The sequence below is a fragment of the Podarcis erhardii genome, assembly GCF_964252035.2.
Source record: "Podarcis erhardii genome assembly, chromosome: 13".
Taxonomy (NCBI): domain Eukaryota; kingdom Metazoa; phylum Chordata; class Lepidosauria; order Squamata; family Lacertidae; genus Podarcis; species Podarcis erhardii.
This window is the reverse complement of record NC_138502.1, coordinates 7620570-7648058: the sequence shown is the minus strand read 5'-3', so window position 1 is coordinate 7648058 and position 27489 is coordinate 7620570. Positions and strand designations below refer to the sequence as shown.

General features: G+C 44.4%; 3 protein-coding genes and 1 long non-coding RNA gene across 5 annotated transcripts; all 4 read left to right on the top strand.

The window, feature by feature from the left end:
- Window positions 1-3372: 3372 nt before the first annotated feature.
- Window positions 3373-8627, top strand: LOC309326656. The gene is made up of 2 exons (XR_014150334.1): window positions 3373-3999; window positions 8323-8627. It is a non-coding gene; the product is annotated as an uncharacterized lncRNA (long non-coding RNA).
- A 1212-nt stretch (window positions 8628-9839) lies between these two features.
- Window positions 9840-12750, top strand: LOC309327253 (uncharacterized protein). Its single transcript, XM_081836401.1, has 2 exons — window positions 9840-10053; window positions 12330-12750. Exons 1-2 carry the CDS (start codon window positions 9934-9936, stop codon window positions 12726-12728), a joined length of 519 nt encoding a protein of 172 aa, XP_081692527.1. The 5' UTR covers window positions 9840-9933; the 3' UTR covers window positions 12729-12750.
- Window positions 12751-15719: 2969 nt separating this feature from the next.
- Window positions 15720-19678, top strand: LOC309327632 (olfactory receptor 6M1-like). Of its 2 annotated transcripts, none has more exons than XM_081836963.1 (2): window positions 15720-16459; window positions 18414-19678. In XM_081836963.1, the coding sequence occupies exon 2, from the start codon at window positions 18440-18442 to the stop codon at window positions 19436-19438; it is 999 nt and encodes a 332-aa protein (XP_081693089.1). In that variant the 5' UTR covers window positions 15720-16459; window positions 18414-18439; the 3' UTR covers window positions 19439-19678. The 2 variants fall into 2 exon arrangements, with proteins under 2 accessions (XP_081693089.1, XP_081693090.1); XM_081836964.1 differs by having other exon boundaries at window positions 15720-16463.
- A 2759-nt stretch (window positions 19679-22437) lies between these two features.
- On the top strand, window positions 22438-23409 carry LOC309328384 (olfactory receptor 6J1-like; the record flags this gene model as incomplete). The annotated part of the gene is made up of 1 exon (XM_081838380.1): window positions 22438-23409. One exon carries the CDS (start codon window positions 22438-22440, stop codon window positions 23407-23409), a length of 972 nt encoding a protein of 323 aa, XP_081694506.1.
- Window positions 23410-27489: the final 4080 nt, after the last annotated feature.

The window sequence follows — 27489 nt, the reverse complement described above, 5'->3', positions numbered from 1 at the left end:
TCAGTGTCCTTCTTGAACTGTGGTGCCCAGAACTGGGCACAGTACTCCAGGTGAGGTCTGACCAGAGCAGAATACAGTGGCACTATTACTTCCCTTGAGCTAGATGCTATACTCCTATTGATGCAGCCCAGAATTGCATTGGCTTTTTTAGCTGCCGCGTCACACTGTTGGCTCATGTCAAGTTTGTGGTCAACCAAGACTCCTAGATCCTTTTCACATGTACTGCTCTCAAGCCAGGTGTCACCCATCTTGTATTTGTGCCTCTCATTTTTTTTGCCCAAGTGCAATACTTTACATTTCTCCCTGTTAAAATTCATCTTGTTTGTTTTGGCCCAGTTCTCTAATCTGTCAAGGTCATTTTGAAGTGTGATCCTGTCCTCTGGGGTGTTAGCCACCCCTCCCAGTTTGGTGTCATCTGCAAATTTGATCAGGATGCCCTTGAGTCCATCATCCAAGTCGTTGATAACGATGTTGAATAAGACCGGGCCCAAGACAGAACCCTGTGGCACCCCACTAGTCACTCTTCTCCAGGATGAAGAGGAACCATTGATGAGCACCCTTTGGGTTTGGTCAGTCAGCCAGTTACAAATCCACTGAGTGGTAGCATAGTCAAGACCGCATTTTACCAGCTTCTTTACAAGAATATCATGGGACACCTTGTCAAATGCCTTGCTGAAATCAAGGTAGGCTACATCCACTGCGTTCCCTTCATCTACCAGGCTTGTAATTCTGTCAAAAAACGAGATCAGGTTAGTCTGACATGACTTATTTTTCAGAAATCCATGCTGACTATTGGTGATCACAGCATTCCTTTCTAGGTGCTCACAGACTGTTTGCTTAATGATCTGCTCCAGAATCTTCCCTGGTATTGATGTCAGACTGACTGGGCGGTAATTATTTGGGTCCTCTCTTTTCCCCTTTTTGAAAATAGGGACAACATTTGCCCTCTTCCAGTCTGCCGGGACTTCGCCTGTTCTCCAGGAATTCTCAAAGATGACTGCCAGTGGTTCTGAGATCACATCTGCCAGTTCTTTTAATACTCTTGGATGCAGTTCATCTGGCCCTGGAGACTTGAATACATCTAAACTAGCCAAGTATTCTTGTACTATCTCCTGAGTTATTCTGGGCTGTGTTTCCTCTGCTGAATCATTTGCTCCAAATTCTTCAGGTCGGGCATTGTTTTCTTTATCGGAGAAGGCTGAGGCAAAGAAGGCATTGAGGAGTTCAGCCCTTTCTGTGTCCCCTGTTTGCATTTCACCATCTTCTCCTCTGAGTGACCCCACTGTTTCTTTGTTCTTCCTTTTGCTACGAACATACCCATAAAAGCCATTTTTGTTGCTTTTAACCTCTCTAGCAAGCCTGAGTTCATTCTGTGCTTTAGCTTTTCTGACTTTGTGTCTACACGTGCTGGCTATTTGTTTGAATTCCTCTTTGGTGGTTTCCCCCCTTTTCCATTTTTTGTACACATCCTTTTTAAATCTTAACTCAGTTAAAAGTTCTTTAGATAGCCACCCTGGCTTCTTTAGGCACCTTCCATGTTTCCGTCTCATTGGTATTGCCTGAAGTTGTGCTTTTACTATCTCCCTCTTAACAAACTCCCAGCCACCATGAACTCCCTTTCCTTTTAGTATTACTGTCCATGGGATCTCACCCAGCACTTCCCTAAGTTTTATGAAGTCGGCTTTCTTAAAGTCAAGAAATTGAGTCCTAGTATGCTTGGCTGCTCCTTTCCGCTGTATAGCAAACTTCAGAACAGCATGATCCTCCTCCTCCCTCTTCAGGCAGGGAACAAAATTGCAATGCAGGTTGCTGCTGCTGCTTCTTTCACCTTTTATTCTTCCCATTACAGATCCTCTGCTGCCATCCAGCGGCCATCTTGTGGACACACAACTTTCGTTTCTTCCACGTTTCCTCTGGAGTGACAATAACATTTAGCCTTGTTTCGTTGTGCGTTTATATTCCTCCACAGACTTGAAGGGGTATACCTGCTTCTCCCCCTCATTTTGTCATCACAATACAGTGGTACCTCGGGTTAATAACTTAATTCGTTCTGGAGGTCCGTTCTTAACCTGAAACTGTTCTTAACCTGAAGCACCACTTTAGCTAATGGGGCCTCCCACTGTTACCGCGCCGCCAGTGCATGATTTCTGTTCTCATCCTGAAGCAAAGTTCTTAACCCGAGGTACTATTTCTGAGTTAGCGCCGGCGTCAGTAACCTGAAGCGTCTTTAACCTGAAGCGTCTGTAACCCGAGGTACCACAGTAACCCTGTAGGTTAGGCAGTGAGAGAGTGACGGGCTCAAGGTGAGCTTCATGGCTGAGTGAGGATTTGAACTCAGAACTCCGAGGCCCAAGCACTCTTAGCCACTAAAGTAGCCACTGCAGCCGTTTCTGTGAGGCAATGAAGGATAGAGGAAGGCTTCTTCATACTCACTTCTCCATAACTGTTCATTTGCATATCCAGGGCCAGGGAATTTCTTTAAATTAGACATCCTACCCCTGCCCCCCTCATTGTCTCTTTTTTCTCTTGGACCCTTTTAGGTTCAAGGACAAAATGGCAAAACATTTAAGTTTATGTTCCTGCAACAATTATGACCTTGATGCTTAAAGGACCAAAACAAAACAAAACAAAACACATAAGCAAGAAAATGAACTTGAAAATGACCTAAAAATCATTCAAAGCCCCATCTCAAAATTAACTTAATTCATATTACTTTCACCCAGCCATTATGGTCACTATTGTCTGGCATAGCTTGGAGATTTTTGAGTTAATGCATTTAAATTTGTTAAACCAAACCAGTTCATTCCAACCACTAGATCTATCAGTCAGCAAAATATTGACAGAAGAGCAAACGAACAGTTCTGTTGCGGATCCTTCCCCCCCCCCCCCAATGTTCTTTTGGAAATCCTGGTTTTTTGGGTAAGGGATAGATATTAGGGCTGGGCACCAAATTTGGCTGAATCCTAACCCCTGATCAGAATCAAGCTGATCCAGAGGGATCTGCACTTCAGCTGATTTGGGTGGTGATAAAAAAAAAGGTAAAGGAAAAGGACCACTGGACAGTTAAGACCAGTCAAAGGCGACTATGGGGTTGTGGCGCTCATCTCGCTTTCAGGCCGAGGGAGCTGGTGTTTGTCCACGGACAGCTTTCCGGGTCATGTGGCCAGCAGGACTAAACAGCTTCTGGCGCAATGGGACACCGTGATGGAAACCAGAGCACACGAAAATGCCATTTACCTTCTTGTCGCAGTGGTACCTTTTTATCTACTTGCATTGGCGTGCTTTCGAACTGCTAGGTTGGCAGGAGCTGGAACAGAGCAACAGGAGCTCACCCCCTCACAGGGATTTGAACCACCAACATTCTGATCAGCAAGCCCAAGAGGCTCAGTGGTTTAGACCACAGCGCCACCTGCGTCCCACTTGGGTGGAGATAGCCCCAGACTGCCCTAGGTTGGGTCGAGTCACCTGGAGGAATCTGGGCCCTGCCACAAGGTGAGGCAGCAGTCAGGAAGGAGAGGCAGGCTGCCCCAGCAGGATTAAACCCTCCTGCTCACAGTGTGGTTGAGAGGACGGAAACAGAACTCAGTGTCTCCTTGCTTCCCTTCCCAAATGTATCGTTAGTTCAAATTAAACATGAGCCCCATCCTTGAATTGTTATGGGGGCAGATCCAGATCAGGCATGATTTCCCTTGGGTTGTGGCCCTGTTCACAACCCTTACAGATATTGCAGAGATAGTGTGCATGGTTCCTCTGTGATTTCACCTTTGCATTGTGAGGTCAGGCGGGGTCTTGAAGCCACCAGAGCTGCACGGGAAGGGCTCCTTTCATTCCACATAGCAAAAGCCACGGCAGAGCCTCCATCCCAACCAGCACCCTGGGGGGCTGATGGGGAGTGTTCCTTCCCAAGTTGGGCTCAGCCAGGCAACATCCAGCAGCCCAAGAAGACCAGAGAAACAGCTGGACCTGTTTGACTGTTGTTGGCCAAGGATTTGTTGTGCTGTGAGTATGGGGGAAGTGAAGGAGGAAGACAGGGAAGGCAACGTGAGATTTGATGTTTTAACTAACATGCCATTGGAGGGACGCGGGTGGCGTTGTGGTCTAAACCACTGTGCCTCTAGGGCTTGCTGATCAGAAGGTTGGTTCGAATCCCGACAACGGAGTGAGCTCCTGTTGCTCTGTCCCAGCTCCTGCAAACCTAGCAGTTCGAAAGCACACCAGTGCAAGTAGATAAATAGGTACCACTGTGATGGGAAGGTAGACGACGTTTCTGTGCACTCTGGTTTCCGTCACGATGTTCCGTTGCACCAGAAGTGGTTTAGTCATGCTGGCCACTTGACCTGGAAAACTATCTGTGGACAAACGCCGGCTCCTTCGGCCTGAAAGCGAGATGAGCGCTGCAGCTCTATGGTTGCCTTTGACTGGACTTAACCATCCAGAGGTCCTTTACCTTTTTACCTTTACCATTGGATCTTCAGAAGATTCACTGCCACAAGCCACAGGGCATGGGTGGTTTTTCCTCACAGGAACCCAAGAAGCTGCCTTATGCTGACCACTGGTCTATCTAGCTCAGCCTTTCTCAACCTGTGGGTCCCCAAATGTTGTTGAACTACAACTCCCATCACCCCTAGCTAGCAAGGCCAGAGCTCAGGGATGATAGGAGTTGTAGTCCTCCAACATCTGGGGACCCACAGGTTGAGAACCATTGATCTAGCTCATTGCTCTTCAACCTTGAGTCCCCGGATATTGCTGGACTGCAACTCTGATCCCCAGAAAGCTTAGCCAACGGTCGGGGATGATAGGAGTTGTATTCCAACAACTTATGGAGATCCAAGTTTGAAGATGGCTGATGTTGCCTGGCAGGGTCACTTCTGAGTTTTCGACAAAGGTCTCTCCCAGCCCTGCTTGGAAATGTTGGGGATTGAACCTGGGACCTTTGACATGCAAGGCAGATGCTCTACCATTGAGCTATGGCCCCAACAGTAGCTTTCTATGTGACTATTATAATGCTCAATCAATGTAACAACAGTAGCTTTCTATGTGAATATTATAATGCTCAGTTTACCCCTCTTAAGGCTCCCAAACTATTTGAATTCCTTAACTTCCTCAGCTCATAGATATGCCTTTGTAAAGGCAAGATTCAACACCCTCCCATCGAACGTGCTGAGAAATAGATTCTCCAATGGACAGATATCGCTCTTATGTGATTGCAATTGTGGGGCACCGGAATCGTTGCATCACATAATTTTTGACTGTGCTTTTCACCTACCGGCCAGGAGCAAGTTTCTTGCTCAGTATCTTAAGGGAATTGCCGATGATACAATTGAAGCCAAACTGAGATATCTACTAATTGACGATGACCCCCTAAAATCACTCATGGTTGCCAGATTCTTGATCAGTGTCCTATCCCTAAAGAAGAGAAACGGTCTCCTGTGTGGCTCGGATAACCCCTTTAAACCATGATCTATGTTTTAGGTGATATCACCATTGTTTTAAACCATGATCTATGTTTTTAGGCGATATCACCATTGATATCCTTGATTAATTTACGAGCAGAGGGTGATGTATAGGTTACAAATTTATTGTAATGTATGATGGTGGTCTTTGTCTTTGTTTTTGTTTTGCTTCGGTTCCTGTTTGTCTTTTGTAAGTTTTGGCGATTTTAAAATTGGAGGTTTAAGTATAATATGTTGGTATGGGAAACTGTCGTGTAATGGGCCAATGGCCGTAATAAAGATCAATCAATCAATCAATCAATCAATTATAATGCTCAGTCAATGTAAGATTAAACTTTGCTTGTTGGTGCAGCCAATCTCATTCAAGGAATTATTTCTACTCCCCAACCAATATCGATTCAGAGTTAATGCCTGTCATGGTACCATCAGGCAAGGGATGTCCAGAGTCAGGAATTACCCAATTTTCCCATGTATAAGACGATGCTTTTTGCTAAAAAATATGAGGCAAAACCTGAGTGTCGTTTTATGCACGGATAGTGAAGGCAGAGGGGGACATGCGATTAATGGCAGCAGCAAGCAGGAGAATGGCAGCGGCAATTGGGCGGATGATTGGCAGCTGTGGTGAGGCAGGCAGACGATTGGCAGCTGCGGAAAGTGGGCGGGTGGGCTGTTGGTGGCTGCGAGCGGGCAGACAGTTGGCAGCTGCGGCGAAGTGCGTGATCGGGAGAGGTTGTGGCAAGGGGTCAGCAGTGGCGGGCAGGTGGGTGAGCGATTGGCGGAAGTGACTTCCTCCACTCCCCCCAAAAGCGAAAGAATTTCTTAATTTGGGGTTTAAAAAATAGGGGTCATCTTATACATGGAGGCGTCTTATACACAGAAAAATACACTAACTCTTTATTATCAAAAGTACTTACTTTTGATAGGGGTGCTAACTCCAGGGGGGCTTGGGGGCACCCATACAAAAAATTCTGTGGGTGCCCAGCCTCTTGCCACCAACATCCTGCCGCATGCTGGCTGTCGCAGCTGGATTGGATTAGCAAATAAGCACATGCTTAGGGCATCCTGGGAAGAGGGGCACCACAGAAATTTTCCATTGCTGGATTTTTAACATCAATAGTCACAAATTGCTCCGTGGAACCGGGCAACTGCATTGCAGAGAGTTAGACGAGATGAACCTGGGGGCATAGCTGTCAACGTTTCCCTTTTTTAAAGGGAAATTCCCTTATTCCGAATAGGATTCCTCGCAAGAAAAGGGAAAAGTTTACAGCTATGCCCGGGGGGAATCTCCCAGTGCTACGGGTCTATTGTTCTGTGGTGATTCTGTGCTGCCCCCTGCTGGTGGGAGGGCACCTTTGCGTCTGCTGTTGAGGATCTTCTGGATCACACTGGACTGTGCCCTTTCTGAGGACTGAGAAGAGGACAGATTTCCCATGCCCCCCCCACCATATCACACTGGCAGCTGCCATGTCCACCCCAGCCTGTCTTGCTATTTCAGGCCAAAGGACCCCGTTCCATTGCCCTTTATTTATTTATTTTCTGATGATGATGTTGTTTATTGTTTATTGCTATTTGCCTCCAAAGCATCTCCAACTCCATGTTGTGTGCTGTGCTGGCTGGAGGGTGGGGTGGAGCAAATTGCTCAGTGGAGCTATTTGTTTTCTCATTTGAAATATACAGTGGAACCTCGGTTTTCGATCGTCTCAGAAGTCGACCGTTTCGGCTTTTGAACACCGGAAATCTGGAAATAACTGCTTTGGTTTTTGAACATTTCGGAAGTCGAATGGTCTTCCGGGATGGATTACATTTGAAAACCAAGGTTCCACTGCATTAAAACAGAAGAACTATGCAACGAGGCAGGCTGAATTCTTTATCTTTACTAAGTATAGAAGCAGATGTGTTATGTAAGTTTTGTTTTGAAGATATGATACAGTACGATAATCTTTATTGTCATTGTCCCATACAGAATAACGAAATTGAAAATGTACATCAGACATTCAGAAACCAACAAGCCTCGTATCCCAGCTATCCCAGCCTGGTTAGCCCCCTAAAAACTCTGATACCCCATAATTAAATACAATATACTCCCATAGAGACTACCTTACACTGCGTTTAAAACCAAAATCGCATTTGAATAGAAACTGTTTCTCAGGTAGCTAGTCCTAGTCTTTTTAACCCGGTACCCTGAAGATCAAGGGACGCTGGTGGTGCTGTGGGTTAAACCACAGAGCCTAGGACTTGCTGATCAGAAGGTCGGCGGTTCAAATCCCCATGACAGGGTGAGCTCCCATTGCTCGGTCCCTGCTCCTGCCAACCTAGCAGTTCGAAAGCACGTCAAAGTGCAAGTAGATAAATAGGTACCGCTCCGGGGGGAAGGTAAACGGCGTTTCCGTGCGTTGCTCTGGTTTGCCAGAAGCGGCTTAGTCATGCTGGCCACATGACCTGGAAGCTGTACACCGGCTCCCTCGGCCAATAAAGCAAGATGAGCGCCACAACCCCAGACTCGGTCACGACTGGACCTAACGGTCAGGGGTCCCTTTACCCCCTTTACCTTTTTTATCCTGAAGATCTGATCAAAGACTTTGCAATTAGACAACGTAGGGTGGGAAATTAAAATATGAATAAAGTAGACGTATACAAAAAAACCCACCACATTATTTTCCATTCTACCATAGTTTTCATTTCATTTCAAAAAATAAAGTTATTTTACGGTTTATTACTGTTTATGTTTTGAATCAGAAATATACGGGGGCACCCAAATCCTTCAAGTGCTTAAGGCCTCTAAAGGTCTTAATTTGCCCCTGGTTAGCCCTGTCACAGATGGTAAGAAATGAAAGCTTAACTCTGTTGCGTAACCAACTCTGTGTTACAGGGGCAAGTCAGAGGCTGGAAGGAGAATTTCCGCTATCGGAACCTGCGACTTTCCAGTGCCACGCTCCGTAGGCTGGAGACGGCTCTTTTGGAGCTGACGTCTCAGGATTTCAAGAATTCCTACGAATGGGAGAAGTTCCAGCTCTGGCTGCAGGAGGTGATGTACGCAGAGTGGTGGCTGGATCAAGCAGCCCGTGAGATCAAGCGCCGATGGAAAAACCTGACAATGTTCTGAGGGGCCATAGGGGGGGAATTTTGAAGGGGTAAATTGTGCGTTTTGCTGGACAATAAAGATCTGAGAGCTAAGTCTTCATTCCAGGCCATTTTGATTACATTGTTGGTCGGTAAGAAGGGAGGTCCCCCGCCATACATTTTGTGGTGAGGTGTTTTCAAACCAAAGGTGGGGATCAAGGGTCGCAAACATTTTGAGGGGCCACATGCAGTAGTCAGAAAGGCCAGGAGCAAAATGGGGCAAACTTTGCACAGTAGACTAGTTTCTACACATACCTTGCCCTCCCTATGCTCCTTCCAGACAAGCAAGAGCTATTTTCAGAGTTCAATAATGCATTCCAGCCAGGCCAAAAACACTCAAGAAGAGTGAGGGGTTTGAGTCCTGAGGGCCAACAGTCTAGTTTTTCTTGTACAGACTCTGGTAAACTCTAGGTTTACCCAGGTAGGACCAATTCAGCCAGCTAGCCCTGAGAATTATCTAATGCTTATTTCCCCTAAATTGATTTCTGAATTTTGAATTTTATTGTTATTCATGTTTTTATACTGTATTTTATGCTGCTTTGTTGTTAGCCACCCTGAGCCTGGTTTTTGAACCAGCAAGGGCGGGGTATAAATAAAAAGTTGTTGTTGTTAGTTTAGATTGTGGAAATGTGTTATACGTGGGGCTGTCTTTGAAAACAGTTTGGAAATGTCCCCTCAGACTTCCATGACATAGGTCATGCCCTAAAAGCAAGGATAGGGAATGTCTGTCCCTGATGACCTATCTATTTGGTCTTTAGAGTTCTCCCAAGGATGCATCTCTCACTGCCCCCAAGTGGAGTTTCCCCTGGCTGGATTGTGGCCTTGAACTTTGCTTGCCTGGATGAATTTCCAGTTGAGATCCCTGCATTGCAGGGAGTTGGGGCTAGGTGACGTTCCAACTCTATGGTTCTATGAGGACAAAGAGAGATGCATTGAAACCAGCCTCCTAAACCAGAGTAACATTTGCATAATCACCCCGCCCACTTTTGCCTCTGGCCCTGCCTGCCATTGGCGTGTGGCCCTTGGAGGGTCTCTCAGAAGAGAAGGCGGCCCTCAGGCAGTAAAAAATTCCCCACTCCTGCTTTTCAGACAAAATAAAAATAAAAATAAGGATTGTGTTGGTCTGACAAGGGATGGATGGATGGATTCCTCTTCATGCAGACAGCCAAAATTGCACAGCTCCCGAAGAGGTTGGAGTCAAGGCCATAGGTCTCAATATCTCCTTGGCAGCAACCAGCTGAGGTCACAATGGCTCCATCCCCACCACAGCCCTCAGCCCCAGTGGTGGTAGCCACATAGGGGAAAGCCGGAGAAAGGGGAGAAGGGCATCTCCCAGCAAGAGGGGGGTGAGCCCCCTGGAATGGGGAACTGGGCCTCCGGAAGGAAGCTGGAGGCAACAGGCGATGAAGAACCTAAGTCGGAGAAACCAGACAAGGGAAGTCAGGGGTTGATGAAGTTCTTTCGGAGAGGCCAATGGGCAGTAAGTATTGGGGTATGGAAGTGGCATTGGATTGCAGGGCCATTGGGTCTCAAGAGCCTTCTTTGTGTGTCTCCTCCTTGAGAGGTCTGGAGGGTAGAAACACTAGAACGGGGCCTTCTCTGCAGTGGCTCCCTGTCTGTGGGATTCTCTCCCCAGAGAAGTTCGCCTTCATTATACACCTGTAGGCAACAGGTAAAAACGTATCTTTTTAACCAGGCCTTTGTTTGATCTAATTGACATCCTATGCCCTATTTAAATGTGGTGGGGGTTTTTTTGGGGGGGGGCGTGCTATTGAGTTGTTGTTTCTCTTTTGATTATATATTTTGTGGTTTTGTATTTTGATTTTGTTCCGTGAACCGCCCTGAGACCTTAAGGTTTAGGGCGGTATATAATTTCAATAATAATAAATAATAATAATAGCTTCTTAAGCCACATTCTCACCCTAGATCAAGCATGTCCAAATTCTGTTTCGGGGGCCCATCAGTCGGTTTAATCCGGCCCTTTTGGCAGTTTATTTCCTGTGGTAAAATCTTAAAAAAAAACCTCAACAACTTCAATCCTTAAAAAAGCTCCCTCAGTCATGGGGGGGGGCAAGGGGGCATGCTTGACCAATGCGTCTTGACCCCCCCTTTTCTGTGTGCCCCTGCAGAGCATTTCCTTTCAGAAGAAGGGCGAGTGCTGAGAAAAACCCCTTAATTCTGATTTCATTTTATTCTTTGCTAGATTTACAAAAAGGGGGAAAAAAACCACACACACACCAGTAAATTAATTTTAGAAAGGGGCAAGAAATTTGTGATTGCGGGAGATGCACAGTCGAACTTTGGTCTTCTTCACAGAAGGTATGAAGCAACAATACTAATGGTGAATTTAGTATTTTGCATTTTTAAAAAGACCTTTAAATGAAGATCTTTAACAGAAAATGCATAAACATTAGAAGCATGAGAACATATCATTTACCGGTAATTTTTGAAGCACATTTGTCAGGAGGACCCAAGTCAAGATTTTTCTTTTTCTTTTCTCTTGCTGGAATTTGTCTGCTTTGAGTTAAACTGAATATCACTAGCAATTTATTGTTAAAGAGAAGGTCAAAGTGAATTTATTGGGCTATCCTATGCACCCATTTACATGAAGGTGACTCCCATTCATGTTGATTATTTCAAGTTAAAAACACCACTTCCTTAACACCCATTGCTCACCTCAATTCTGGAAAAGTGTGTGTGTAAAATGAAGTGGAATGGTTTCATTTCAAATTAGACCAGACTCAATCTAGCATGTAGTTCATTCACCTTCCTTATAACAGCATAAGTGATTTTGTAACAAACTGAAATGATTCCATTCATACTCTGAAACAATTACAGACACTTTTCAATCAAGACCATGAAAAGAAGAGAAATCACTATGAAACAGTATACCTGAAGAAGGAGTGTCTCCACCACCATGATTTGGCCTGGACACAAAGGTCCTCCTCTGAGGGTCTTCTGCTGGTTCCCTCACTGTGAGAAGTGAAGTTACAGGGAACCATGCAGAGGGCCTTCTCGGCAGTGGCACCCAACCTGTGGAACGCCCTCCCTTCAGATGTCAAGGAGTTAAGAACTATACAACTTTAGAATGCACCTGAAGACAGCCCTGTATCGGGAAGTTTTTAACATTTGACATTTTATTATTTTATATATTTTGCTAGAAGCTGTCCAGAGTGGCTGGCAAAACCCAGATGGGGTTTTATTATTTATTATATATTTATTATTATTATTATTATTATTATTATTATTATTATTATTAACAAAGTCAAACCCATCTATGAATGTGGCCTAGCATTAGGCATGTCATACTTTCAAAACCTTTCTTGATATGACCATTATGTATGCATGGATAAGTGTCATTATACAGTTTACCCACTGGATGGCGCTGAACATGGCCCCCATTTGCCTATTTCCATTTAATCACCAGGATTTCAATTCCAAAGGGAAACAAGGATGTCAGATACAGTGGATCCTCCAGATACGAATTAAATTCGTTCCGGGGGTTCGTACTTAAGCTGAAAAGTCCGTAACTGGATGTGCCCCTTCTGCGCACGTGTGTGGTGCGATAGAGTGCTTCTGCGCATGCGCGCACGGTGAAACCCGGAAGTATGCACTTCTGGTTTTGACGCGTTCGCAGCCCACAAGTCACATATCCAGAGCGGTCCACTGTACCTTGCAATTTGCTATTGTTCTTGATTGTCTCTCCCTACTCTGCCTAAAAAAGGGAGGCATTTCACCTCAAACTTTTTGTTCCAGCCCAAAGAAATATCGCTTGCCCCTAGTGAGATATTCTACCAAGACCTGGACCCCATTCGAAAGGAGATGCTGTCTTCCTGGGGACGTAGAGGTGCCCGTCTCCGCCGGGCGGCTCAGAGATCTTGTCCTCCACTGTCCTCTTTAACATTGTGGGTGGCCGGAGATGGGGGCGAGCGCGAAGAGAACTACAGGTATCACCGCTTGATGGGGAACCTCGTCTCTTCCATGGTGGCAGAAGAAGACTTGCCTCCCCCCACGTGGTATGAGGTCCCAAGAGACGATGCTGTGGGTCCACCTCCCCCTCCTCCCCTCCGATACCTGGCTAATGGCATGATCATGGCAGAAGGGCATTCCTTGCCCCACCTCAACCTTGACCATGGCACCCAGAGGGGAGAATAAAATGAAACATCTGGTAGAAGCATCTCAAGGCGTGCCTTTGTGTCTCCTTATTCCAACCCTGGCTATGTCAGTTGTGAAAAACAGAAACACACACAGTGGTTACAAACACCTTGGGTTACAAACACTTTGGGTTACAGACTCCGCTAACCCAGAAGTAGTACCTCGGGTTATGAATGTGACCTCAGGATGAGAACAGAAATTGTGCAGCGGCAGCAGGAAGCCCCATTAGCTAAAGTGGTACCTCAGGTTAAGAACAGTTTCAGGTTAAGAACGGACCTCCGGAAGGAATTAAGTTCTTAACCTGAGGGCCTTCTGGCAATTCCCTCATTGAGAGAAATGAGGTTACCAGGAACCAGGTAGAGGGCCTTCTTGGTGGTGGCGCCAGCCCCATGGAACACCGTCCCATCAGATGTCAAACAGATTAACAACGGACTTTTAGAAGACATTTGAATGCAGCCCTGCATTGGGAAGGTGTTAATGTTTGAGGTTTTACAATTTACTGGAAGTTGCCTAGAGTGGCTTGGGCAAACGGGTCAGATATGTGGCATCATCATCATCATCATCATCATCATCATCATCACCATCATCATATAGGAAGGCTTATTTGTTAGCTAGTGGCCTTAGCTGCTCAGCTAAGTATCCATCATCAGCATCTTAAAATTGAGCCCCTTTTCCACCTCACCTGTTGATACGCCACTCATTCTAGGATGGAGGAAAATAGGCCAAACGTTAGAGTTGACCTTCATTCCATGGACACCCAACCCTGGGTAAACACAGTGGGGTGCACACAAATATATGCAATTGAATATACAGTGGTACCTCGGGTTAAGTACTTAATTCATTCCAGAGGTCTGTTCTTAACCTGAAACTGTTCTTAACCTGAAGCACTACTTTAGCTAATGGGGCCTCCTGCTGCCGCCAAGCCGCCGGAGCATGATTTCTGTTCTTATCCCAAGCAAAGTTCTTAACCTGAGGTAATATTTCTGGGTTAGTGGAGTCTGTAACCTGAAGCGTATGTAACCCAAGGTACCACTGTATTTTCAATATATATTTAATGAAAGTCAGGGCCAATGTGTTGAAGCAATACATGCCTAACTGCTGTGCATCACGGACAAGTCTACAAGCCCTCACCATATTAGGGGTGGCTTAGGGCAGTGGGTGCTTATTCTACTAGCAGTTTGTTGGCACATCAAGAAAGAAACATAAAAGAAATAGGATTATTTCATCAGTAGACGGTGGGAGGGGGAAGTAGGACCATGCTCTGGTGGGACTTTTAAAATCTGTGGAACCTCTTCTTTTTACCTAAAATAAACTAAAGGGGACTTGGGAAAAACAAAACTCCTTTCTAATTAAGGAGAGGATCACCTGTCCAGGGATATTCTTTGACCCAGGGGATCCCTTGCTCTTAATTAGGTCTATGAGCTGCTAGCTCCTAGTCCTGTTTTTTTTGTTTTTTGTTTAAAAGAAGTTCACCACAAAGTTTAATTGGCAATTTCTTAAGGGAATGAGGATCTTAGACCAAAGTTTTGTAGCTCATTACTAATTATATTCTCAGGTGCAAAATACAGCATAGTTCAATGGAACTTACTACTCTAGTGATTCCAGAAAGGTGGTACATTTCAACTGTAGATAGCATCACGTGGTCAAGCGGAGATTCTGAGCTGAATTTGAGCAACTTTGATTTCCTGGAGTCCAACACCATTTACCCCCATTTATAGTCTCAGTCCAGTATACCTGAAGGAGTGTCTCCACCCCCATCGTTCAACCTGGACACTGAGGTCCAGCTCTGAGGGCCTTCTGGTGGTTCCCTCCCTGTGAGAAGTGAGGTTACAGGGAACCAGGCAGAGGGCCTTCTTGGTGGTGGCGCCCGCCCTGTGGAATACCCTCCCATCAGATGTCAAGGAAATAAACAACACTGACTTTTAGAAGACATCTGAAGGCAGCCCTGTTTAGAGAAGTTTTTAACGTTTGATGTTTTATCGCTATTATTATTATTATTCTGTTGGGAGCCGCCCAGAGTGGCTGGGGAAACCCAGCCTGATGGGTGGGGTATGAATAATAAAATATTATTATAAATTATTAGACCCCAATGGATACATCAATGCAAGGTGTAAAACCATTGAATGTTAAATACAATGGACCATAAGGCAGCTTATTGCAAGATGCTGATGTAACACAAAGGACTGTTTTATTGTGTGGAACCAGTGGCACCAGTATGGCACAAGGGCATCCCCAAATAACTTCATCCCATTAGTGGCAGTCAACCACAATGTCTTTCCTCTTTTTTAAAAACCAAGTTAGTGCATTGCAGAGCAAATCGCTAGACAGTCCATCATGGATATCAATGGCTATGTACCACGATGGCTATGTTCTCCCTCCACTTTTCTAAGTCTTATGCCTCTGAAAATACCACATCCTTTGCTCACATCCTGTGTTCAGGATTCTGGTTGGCCACTGTGAAGAACAGGGTGCTGGACTAAATGAGCCTTTGGCTTGATCTAGCAGGGCTTTTCTTAGTTTCTTGTGTTGTTCTGGCCACCATCTTTATTTCCCAGAGTGCTTTGCCTCTGGTAAAAGGTAAAGGTAAAGGAATCCCTGACCATTAGGTCCAGTCGTGGCCAACTCTGGGATTGCGGCGCTCATCTCGCTTTATTGGCCGAGGGAGGCAGCGTACAGCTTCCGGCTTGTGTGGCTAGCATGACTAAGCTGCTTCTGGCGAACCAGAGCAGCGCACAGAAACTCTGTTTACCTTCCTGGCGGAGTGGTACCTATTTATCTACTTGTACTTTGACGTGCTTTCGAACTGCAAGGTGGGCAGGAGCAGGGACCGAGCAATGGGAGCTCACCCTGTCGTGGGGATTCAAACCACCAACCTTCTGATCAGCAAGTCCTAGGCTCTGTGGTTAAAGCACAGCGCCACCCGCGTCCTCTGGGACTGCATGGAATTCTGTGAAACAGCTATGGAGGACACAGCTCTCTGGAGCTTGGCACTGCAGCCTTCCTAGCTCTGTTACAGAGTTAAAACTCCAGTTCTCAAGCATCTTCAAGCCTACACAAGAAACTGTGCAGCCCACCATGAATATTTTTCCTGGTTTAATACCCTCTTTGTCATTGTATTTACCATGGGCTTAAGCTGGGCAAAGTACTAAGGAAATGCTGGATTCCTAGCCAAACCAAACACCAATCTGATCTTAAAACACGTGATGAAATCCACATTGTCTCTCAATCCAATCTAACTCACAGGGGTGTTGTGAATATATAATGCAGTGGGGGGGGGATAGAACTATGCATCCTTGAAGCTATCCTTGATAGCTATATACAGTATGAAATATTTAATATTTTCATGGAACTGTAGTTTAAGAGCTCTGATCACTTAAATGCTTCTGCACATTCAAGCAATAAGTTAATCATGTCAACATCTCGGGCCAATGAATCCTAGATTAGCTTTACATACTTCATCTTTTTTCAACAGCCACTTTTCTATTGGGATTTCTGCCCCCGGAGAATTGCTTCCTTTAAACGCTTCTGAAATCAGGGAAACGATCCTCACCAAAGCATTAAGACGCTGATGCTGAGCCCTGTTCTAATTCTTGTGTCTCTTATATGCACACAGTTCATCATCATTTTTCTCTTTTGTCAAGACATCACGTTGCTTCTGACCTTGCTCACCCAGCCTCTGTGATGGAAGAGAAAGCAGCTTCCGAGGGGTGATCTTGGCTGTGAGCACTAGGGTAGGTATGTGGAAATGCTATGGTCTCTCTAGTGCAGGGGTGCCGACCTCCTGTTTTTTATGATTTTACCCCAAAGTTGTTGAGCTTTTTTTAGGATTGAAGTTGTTGAGCTTTTATGGGGATTTTTGACCCCAGTAAATAAACTGCCACAGGGGCTGCATAAAGGTGGCCCCCAAAACAGACTTTGGACATGCCTGCTCTTCTGGTGTGACCCACCCTGGCTGGCGATCAACCCTGGAGTTTATGGGGAATCTTGAAATGACCTACTCCCACTCAATCCTTTCTTTACAACATGGTAAGAAAAACTCTTACCACAGTGATGAATTATTAGAACAATATTGTGAGGCAGAATATTGTGTGGTCCTGTGAGGCAGAATTGTATTTTGGTCTTTACTCAGAAAGAGATATATGGTTTACTAAAATGACTAAAAACAATCCTAAAATATATATAGCAATAAAAGCAGACATAATAAAAGGATCAAAATACAGCTAAAATCAACAGAGTTTAAGTGCAAATGCACATAAAATCAGGTTTGGTTTGCACAAATCCAAAGGTTTTCAGCAGGTGTTGGAACAGTGCGATGAAAGTAGAAGGCAATTGGGCTGGATCCAGCACCCGGGCCTTAGTTTGCCTACCCATGTGCTAACACATTTACTGGCTCACTGACAAAAAAAAGGGAGCCACATTTACTTGATCAAAGAGCTCTCTAGATGCTGTACAAATAAAATTGTAGTTTAAATACAGCAAAACAAAAAGCAACACCCCCCCCCCGATTCTACAATATATATATGTGCCCCATGCTGTAGAATACACACCTGTTTGAGGTAAGGGATTTGAGGTAAGGGATTATAATGGACAATGTGATATATATTTCATTGGAATGTCGTAATGACATGCCGTGCTAGAAGCTTCTCAAATCATCAGTTAGGGGTAATGCCATTGATTTCTCCTTTTTCTTTTGAAAACATTTTTATTTGGTTTTACAAATACAAAGCTATCCAAACAGAGATTCCTCTGAATCCCAGGACTTCCCCTCATCTCCTCCATGGGGGTCCAATTTTAAACATTTAATACTGCATATTCTTTGATACTCCAACTTTTATATCAATCCATAATTATCCATGGTAATTGGTACACAACAAGTGAAATCAAAATCCCGCTAATGTTTCCATCTGCTCACAGTGGTCTCCTAAATAGCTTATAATTTCACCGCCATTCTTTTATAAAGTTTTTATCTTCTTGGTTGAGGTAATGCCATTGATTTCAATGGAATGAACATCTGCAGGGGTGTACTTAGAGTCAGAGTGTAAAATATGTACAGTTTGGATTCTGCTCCCTCCAAATCATCAGGCTCCCTTGACACGGTTAGTGAGCCCACAAAACCAAGAAGAGGATCCCAAGCCTTTTGAAGGTAGAACAGATCTTCGTTAGAGAGCTGGGGCTCAGCAAGGGATGGGGCAGAAACCCATTCAATTCACATTTAAAGGTAAACCTGCCCAATGTGCACTTTCTAGAATGAAATGTGATTCGAAGCACAGCCATACTTCTCTGAAATTTGCAACACAATTCTTTAGCCCAGTAATGTGTACCAAAAGGCATATACAGTTGTACCTCGGGTTACATATGCTTCAGGTTACATACACTTCAGGTTACAGACTCCGCTAACCCAGAAATAATACCTCGGGTTAAGAACTTTGCTTCAGGATGAAAACAGAAAACGTGCTCCGACGGCGCGGCGGCAGCAGGAGGCCCCATTAGCTAAAGTGGTGCTTCAGGTTAAGAACAGTTTCAGGTTAAGAACGGACCTCCAGAACGAATTAAGTACGTAACCCGAGGTACCACTGTACGAGGGCAAAGTTTCAGGAAACTCAAATTCAATAATTCCTCCTTTAAATGTGAACACAATCTGATTTCTCCCCCATGCCATTTGCGAATTTTGTTTTGCCCCTGCAGAAAAGACCAGAGTTGACTATCCATCCATGCCTTATGCCAATTCTTCAGCTGTGCGGGAGTTCTACCTGGTGGGCTTCCCCACAGAACCTTCCACACAGTTGCTTCTCTTCTTCCTGGTGTTGACCAACTACCTCATCACACTCTCAGGGAACACGGTCATCATCTGCATCACTCTGTCCGACCATCGCCTGCAGAGCCCCATGTACTTCTTCCTCCGCAATTTCTCCTTTGCAGAAATTTGGTTCACGACGGTGACGGTGCCTAAGCTTTTGGCCGGGTTCCTCTGGGGAAGCCACACCATCTCCTTTGCTGGTTGCATGACTCAATGTTACTTCTACTTTCTCCTCGGGGCTACTGAGTTCTTGCTTTTAGGAGTCATGTCCTTTGACCGCTATCAAGCCGTGTGCAACCCCTTGCGCTACCCAGCACTGATGACCAGGAAGTTCTGCCTTAAGCTGGTCTGTGGGACATGGGTAGCAGCCTTCTTCACTATCCTTGGCCCGCTCATCATGGTCACTGGTCTACCCTACTGTGACTCCAACATCATCAACCATTTCTTCTGCGACCGCACGCCCTTGGTGAACCTGGCTTGCACCGACACCGAATGGGTGGAGACCATCAACTTGGTTCTGGCTGGGGGGCTCATCCTCGGATCTTTGGTTCTGACTGTCATCTCCTATTGTTTGATCACCCTGGCTGTTCTGAGGATCCCCTCCGTGCAAGGTCGAAGCAAGGCCTTCTCCACTTGCGCCTCCCACATGGTTGTGGTCACCATCGTCTACGGCAGCCACATCTTCATGCATGTCCGCACCACACACACCTATACCGAGAGGGTGGACAAAGTGGTGGCTCTTTTGACTAGTGTGGTGGCCCCATCGCTCAACCCCTTCATCTACACCCTGCGGAATGAGAAGGTCAAGGAAGCCCTTCGAGATGCTGCAAGGAAGAGAGGACTGTTCCTCAAGGAAGAAGTAAAGGAAAAGACTGGGAAGGACTTTCACAAAATTGTGGCGGGTGAGATGTGAAGCTGATGGTGTGACCAGATGTAGGTCTTGGGGGTCCTGCTACATTTCCACAGGGAAGGACAGGAGCTCCTTCGCTGAGTACCTTCAAGGCAACGTTGGACTAATTTCTATTTATGAAACAAGCATATTCTGCTTTCTTCCCCAGAGCAAGCTGATTTACTCAATGTAACCCAAGAATCACTTTCAGTTCCATTTATTTACTTCTACTTCTAGGTTAATAAATACATTTTACATCTCAAATGTCTTAAACTCCATTCAACATTCATATGGTTTCCAGGAGGTTTCCCATCCAAGCACTGACCAGACCTGGACTTGCTTAGCTTCAACAAGGTTGCTGCACTGTGTACTGTCAGACCTTAGCCCCAGACCATGACGTGTTGAATGGTCCAGATGAGTAGCTGAAAGTTTGAGTTGAGTACACTGAGAAGGACTGTCCCCTTGTGGTCAATGCACAAAATGAGTGATTTTTTGTGTGTGTCAGGCACAGTTGCTGATGTACAAGAAATGTTGGCCTGGAATTGCAGGTAGCGGGAGAGGGAAAGGAGAAGAATCTCTCAAGGGAAGAACTTGAGGTGGAAGACTGTCATAGATATTCTTGCTAACTTTCAGGAAATGACATTTATGTTGATTTGAATTGATTTAAAGTTTGCATGCCCAAATCTTGTATGGTGCATGTATAGGCATTCTTTATGGGGTGCTGGTGGTATTTTATATCCTGGTCTGCACACATGTGGCTATTTAAGACACTTTATTAGTATTCAAAACATACATATAGAAGAGCTTTTCTACTAGAAAACATACATATAGAAGAGCTTTTCTACTAGAAAAACAAAACGGTGCTGGCACTCAGCATGAAGTTGTTGCAATAAGTGAGAAGGTAAAGGACCTCTGGGCGGTTAAGTCCAGTCAAACTTAACTATGGGGTGTGGTGTTCATCTCGCTTTCAGGCCGAGGGAACCGGCATTTGTCCACAGACAGCTTTCCGGGTCATGTGGCCAGCATGACTAAACCACTTCTGGTGCAACAGGACACTGTGACAAGAGCCAGAGCTCATGGAAACGCTGTTTACCTTCCCACTGCAGTGGTACCAATTTATCTACTTGCACTGGCATGCTTCTGAACTTCTAGGTTGGCAGAAGTTGGGATAGAGCAATGGGACCTCACCCCATTCTGCAGATTTGAACTGCTGATCAGCAAGCCCAAGAGACTCAGTGGTTAAGACGACAGTGCCACCCGTGTCCATTCACCCCCCCAGTAAGTTCCACACTTATAAACAGTACTTTTTAATAGAAAAAAAAGTGCTGGTACTGCACACTTTTGAGTACCTCCAGAATAAGCAACAGCAGTGCATAGAAACTTTTAAACATCTTGTAGTACACAGCAGCCCCTCGGCTGTAAATATTTCCCATTTCCCATCAGTAAATGAGAGTGACTTGTGCTTATAAAGAAAGTTAACCCTTTCTCCCAGGTCCAGTTCTCCAACAATCAAATGCTGGGATATTTATTCCATCTAGTTGACTGCTATGCTTTTCACTGATTCGCAGCACTGAATTCTCATCACCTCTCATTCTATTCATCTGGCAAAATATTAGAGACATGATATGAATATTCCTTCATTTGGCTTATGATTCTCAGTAACTCATAAAACTCATCTTGAATGTAAGTTGGAACACTATAATCCCCTGAGTTCTTCTCCGGCTTGGATCTTGATTTGAGCCAGAGAATAACTCATCTTCTTTCTGTCTTACACTGCTGCAAGGCTTTGACCCCCGGCTCCCAGTTTTCTATTTTAATGAAGTTTCTCCCAGAAGAGTGAGCATCATGACTGAGCAAATGGATAGCTTTAAAAGAGGAATAGACAAACTCATGAAGACTACCAAGGGCTATTCACTATCCACAGTGTCTATGTTCTGCCCCCACCATCAGAGGCAGTATGCACCTGAACACCAGTCACTGGGAATGACAACTTGTGTTGTGTTCACATTCTATTGTGCAGTTATTCCTATGGGTATCTGGCTGGCCACAGTGAGAACACAATTCTTGACTAGATGGGCCTTTGACTTGATGCAACAGGGCTGTTTTCTATTCCAATGCTCCTTTCCACTCAGGATCCCTGTGATGTAAGTTCGGCTGAGATACACATAGTGATTATCCCAAGGCCACCCAGTGCATTTCATAGAAGAAGACCATTTTTTGAGTCCAGAACTCTCCACCTGAAATTGAACACTCATTCCAACACAGCACATTGGTAAAAGGAAGAATAGGATGATGATGATGCTGATGATGATGCTGATGATGCTGATGATGATGATGATTTTATTAGAAAGGAACTGGTTCAAAAGAACTAAATGAAATTCCCGTTTCATCGACTACTACATCAACCTTTGTATTAGAGAATTATTCTAACAATATCCCTGGAGACTGTCTCTCTAGAGCCCCACTAATGATTTCAGATTCTCAATGCATTACTAAATGGGATTCCTCAAACCTGTCCTCTCTCATTTGCACACATTGGGAACAATTCAATTCTAAATACAAATGGATGGGTTACTTGCCACAGAGCATGGCAGGAGGAAGATTTTTCAGTAGAGTTCATCTTTTAAGAAAACATGGACAGCTGAGATCAAAGAGGGTTGAAGAATGGAGTATTTTACAAATCCAGTTTGATAGACAGACAGCAGGTTTCTTGACAGAGCACAAAATAACATTGAGAATCTAGAAGCATCTTCTTTGCAACCATGCCTACAAATCCAGTATTGGACATGACTGGATTTTTGCTTGCTACAGTAAGTAAATGTTCATGTTTGTCATAATTGTGTATTTGATTAAAGTCATTTAGTAGATTTATATCCCATCCCAAATAAATGCCTAAAAAGTGTGGTGGGAAAGATGAATAAGGATTGTAAAGCACCACCTGTGTTTTGGGTTCAAAGTTCTGACTCTCGCCATTCTACTGTTCCTTCAAGAAAATGTGCTGAGAGTGACGAGGGGAAAGTCTGATGGAGAACCAGAGCATGTCTGAATTCATCTTGCTGGGCTTCTCCATTGACCGCCACGAAGAGATCCTTCTGGCCCTCTTCTTTTTGGTCCTCTACGTTGTGACCGTGCTGGGCAACATGGTCATCCTCTTTGTGGTGTTGGTGGATAGCCGGCTCCACACCCCAATGTACTTCTTCCTTGGCAACTTTGCTGCCCTAGATATCTTCTTCACCTCAGCCATCAGCCCACAGTTGCTGTGGAACCTCTTTTCCAACGACAAATCCATTTCTTTTGCTGGCTGCATGACCCAATCCTATTTCTACTTCTTTCTGGGCACGGTGGAGTTCATCCTCTTGACTTCCATGTCCTTTGACCGATATGCTGCCATCTGCAAACCCCTGCAGTATCATGCCATTATGAACAGCCAGGTGTGCATTCAAATGCTGGTGGGTTCCTGGCTGGGTGGATTCCTCTCGGTCCTCTTTCCCACCATCCTGATCACCAGATTGTCATTCTGTAGGTCCAACATCATCAATCATTTCTTTTGTGACAGCGGTCCACTGCTGGAACTGTCGTGCAGCGATACCAGTTTCATTGAGCTGATGGACTTTTTTCTGTCTGCTGTTGTCATCATATGCTCATTAACTGTGACTCTGTTTTCCTACGTGTTCATCATCTCAGCGGTAATGCACATCTCCAGCACCACTGGCCGGGCCAAGGCTTTCAACACTTGTGCTTCACACCTGACCATAATCTCCATCTCCTGCAGCATCAGCATCTTCATCTATGTTACACCTTCCCAGAAAGAGACCTTGGAAGTTCACAAAGTGCCTGCCGTTCTCACCACCATCATCTGCCCCTTTCTGAACCCATTTATCTTCACATTGAAAAATGACACTGTGAAGCAGGCACTGAAAGATGTGTTGAGACAATACAAGGTGTTGGTCACTCAAAAAGCTTGGGGCTCCTTGCAAAAGAAAAGGCCCATTTAAGTAAGTTTGGAGGTGATTCATAGGCACAAGGGGAAAATGGAAGAAGCTAAAACAACATCCAGTTGTTTTGTTTGGGAGTAACTGTGTAGTCACTGTGATTAAAGGGAGGAGAGGCAATGGCAGATGTAGATAAATTCTCTATTTTATTTGTGTAATTTTTAATTTTTTATGCTTTATTGAAAATAAAGTGAATGAATAGAAAAGAAAAACGACAAAAAGAAAAAGAAGAAAACTTGAAATTGTGATAGGATACAAAACATAGGTTTATAAGTAATACTGTATATATACCATTTTGGGGGGGATTTAAAATTCTCAGATATTATTATTTTAAACCATACACCTCTTATATGAAGTTTGACAGCATATAAATGTAGATGGACTCTCCATGCCCTAACTTCTGCCAAAAACTGATACTGATCATTGCAAGGGTTTGGACTAGATGAGACTTGGGCTCCTTTCAACTCTTCGAGTCTATGATTGGAAAGATAATACCATGGTCCCCTTTGAACAATGGACCAAAGATATGACAACTCTTGCAACGTATGAATGGATTGATTTTAGATGCTGATGGTATATGGATAAATACAATGGTATTTGGAATGCATTTATTAAAAATATATAATGTCTTTCATATTGTTTGGAAATCTCTATTTCCTTTTAAAAATACCCCCCACTTTAAACATGGTGCATCTGTGTGAAATGCAGTACGTAACTCGAGAAAGGTGAACTTGTGGACTAGCTGACATTGCCTGGCATGAATTCTCATCAGTGATGGTCAATAAGGCCTCAGTGGTCAGGGATTGTGGGAGCAACATTTAGAGGGCCACATGTTCCCTGTCCCTGATATGAATAAACTGACCACAATCAGGCTTCTTCTGGGTTATGGTGCTGAGGAAACATTGAAAAATGACACTGTGAAGCAGGAACTGAAAGATGTGTTGAGGCAATACAAGGTGTTGATTACAGTGGTACCTCGGGTTAAGAACTTAATTTGTTCTGGAGGTCCATTCTTAACCTGAAACTGTTCTTAACCTGAGGTACCACTTTAGCTAATGGGGCCTCCTGCTGCTGCCGCCACCCCAAAATTTCTGTTCTCATCCTGAAGCAAAGTTATTAACCCGAGGTACTATATCTGGGTTAGAGGAGTCTGTAACCTGAAGCATCTGTAACCTGAAGCATGTGTAACCCAAGGTACCACTGTGCTCCAAAAATTTGAGATTCATGGAGGGAAAAAAGGCCCTTTTAAACAAGTTTGGAGGTGACTCAGAGGATCAAAGAGAGAATTAAATGAAATGAAACAACATCCAATTGTTTTGCTTGGGAGTAAGTGTGTAATCACTGTGATTAAAAGGAGGAAAGGCAATAGCAGATGAAGTTAAATTCTCTATTTTTTATTAACAAAACAAAACAAAACACTTTAAACATGATGCATGTGTGAAATGAGGTATATAAATTAAGGAAGCTGAACTTGTGGACCTGCTTACATTGCTGGACATGAGCTCTCATCAGTACCAGTCGGTTTGACCCAGTGGTCAGGGATTGCGGGAGCAACATTTCGGGGGTCACCAGTTCTCTATCCCTAATATAAATGAACTGACCATGACTGGGCTTCTCCTGGGCAAGGACACTGCTATAACACCATAGGTCATCTTGATATTGGCTGGTAGCAGATTTAGAACATACCAGATAAAATACTTTTTCACAAAATACTAAACTTCTGGAGCTCACTGGTGTGACAAGTGGTTTTTAGATTGTTTCATAAGGATATGAGGGAGGGAAATTGCAGAACAACAAAAGAGTATTGTTGCTGAAGCAGAGTCCAGGGATGGTGAACCTCAGGCCCAATGACTGACAGCAGTGCTTCATGTCCCTTTCTGGCCCTTAGGACTATTTTCAGGCCACCCCCCTAACCAATCCTGCTTCACAACCTTCTTGAGTGTTTTCCCCCAGCTACAATGTATCCCTGAACCCTGATAAAGTCTCTTGCTAAACTGGATGGAGGTGTCTGTGTGTACAGTGGTAAAATTAACATTCATGGCTCCATCCACTTAACACTCCTAGCTGAAGCATCATTGGTATGTGGCCCTGAGATGGTTGCCCAGCATTGCATGTGACCTTTGGGCTGAAAAAGGTCCCCCATCCCTGGACTACTCAGTGTAGGTCACAAGATTATGGGCTACACAGGAAGCTATCTTATTCTGAGACAGGTCATTGGTCGATCTAGCTCAGAATTGTCTTCACTGACTGACAGGTGTTCATTGAAGACATCACTGAGCTTGATGGATCAATGTTCTAACACTGATCCATCAAGCCAGTGTGGAGAGTCAGTGTGGTGTAGTGGTTAAGAGCAGTAGTCTCGTAATCTGGGGAACCGGGTTCGCGTCTCCGCTCCTCCACATGCAGCTGCTGGGTGACCTTGGGCTAGTCACACTTCTCTGAAGTCTCTCAGCCCCACTCACCTCACAGAGCGTTTGTTGTGGGGGAGGAAGGGAAAGGAGAATGTTAGCCGCGTTGAGACTCCTTCCGGTAGTGATAAAGCGGGATATCAAATCCAAACTCTTCTTCCTCTTCTAACGGGAATTTTGATCTGATGCAGCTGTATATAACTTTGTAGTTTTTGTGTTTTTTAAATCAAGGTCAATACCATATGAAGGCACATGATGCCACCACTGAAACTAAGTAGTGTCTGGTCAGTGGTTAGATGGATTACCACTTGAGAACTATATGCACACGCCACCTTGGATTCCATGATGGAAGAAAGGCAGAATGTAAGCATAAGAAAGGAAATAATAAAATTCAGAATTTTTGTTATGTATAGACACAGTGCGGGAACCATGTAGATGCAAGCCTTGGCATGATGACTTGAAAATATACAAATTTGCTAAAAAGCATAGAAATACAGGAAGTTGCCTTTCACCAAGTCAGATCCTTGGTCCATCTGGCTCAGTATTGTCCACAGTGATTGGGAAAAGATTCCCAAAGCTTCAGAAAGAGGTTTTCTCCTTGCTCCAATGCAACCATAACCATAACTCTAACGCCAGCCCTGTCAGGAGATCCCAAGGGGCAAAACCTGGGACCTTCAGTGTGCAGTGTATGTGCCCTACCACTGAACTTCTGTCCTGAAGTCTCATTAAATTTGGTGGTAGATGTGCTTCACCTTGTAGGGTGACAAATAATGGAATCCCTTAGCTTCCTGTTAACAAGTAAGCCTTGCCTTGGAATGTTCTTCTGATTGCATCCCTAGAGAAGATGAATAGAATCATCTTAGGAAAGTGAACACACAATGGATTGAGAAAGTAGGCTGCAGAAGGGGAGGAGGGATGAGATTTTAGGTGAGAAGAAGCTTCAGATTTTTCTGTAGAGTACAAATTGAACATTGACTTCTTGTTCAACTTGTGGACTCACCTCACTTCCCATTTTTCCTCTAAATACTTTTGGAATAATGTCTCTCCTGTCAGTAAGAGAGCATTTTCTGTCTCATTCCCTTTCCTTCCAATCCATTCTGCCTACACATTTGTTATCAATCAACTCCACAGAAACAGCATTTGTATAAAACTATTTTAGGAGGAAAACACCCCTACATGTTGTGATCTCTTCTTGAAGGGGATGTTCATTTAAACTCCCAAAAATTCATGCTTAAAACACTGGTAAGCAGGGAAAGTGCGGACTGACCGTTTGATGCTGTCTCAGTTGTTTTCCTGGAACAACAATATTGCCATTTCTATATGCTTCCAAAATGGATTAAGCTAATAGTAGATTAAGCTAATACTACATGAAGTGCTTTGTGGGAAGTGTGACACTTCAGCCACAAGGGCTGAAGACCAAATGACCTTTGAGGTTCCTTCCTTTCAATGCAGTGATTCAGCAAAGTCATTTCAAACTCAGGGGGACTTACTTCTGAGTCTTACAAATGTACTGTTAGACAATTAAAAAGAGGATAGATGGTCATTCACCGCTAGATGGATACAGCAAAGAAGAAGAGCACCTAGGGTCTCTCATTAAATGAAATGGAACTAAAAGGAACATCAGACTGCATCTTGTTCATATGCTAAAGTGAGTATTTTTACACAGCCGTTTTTC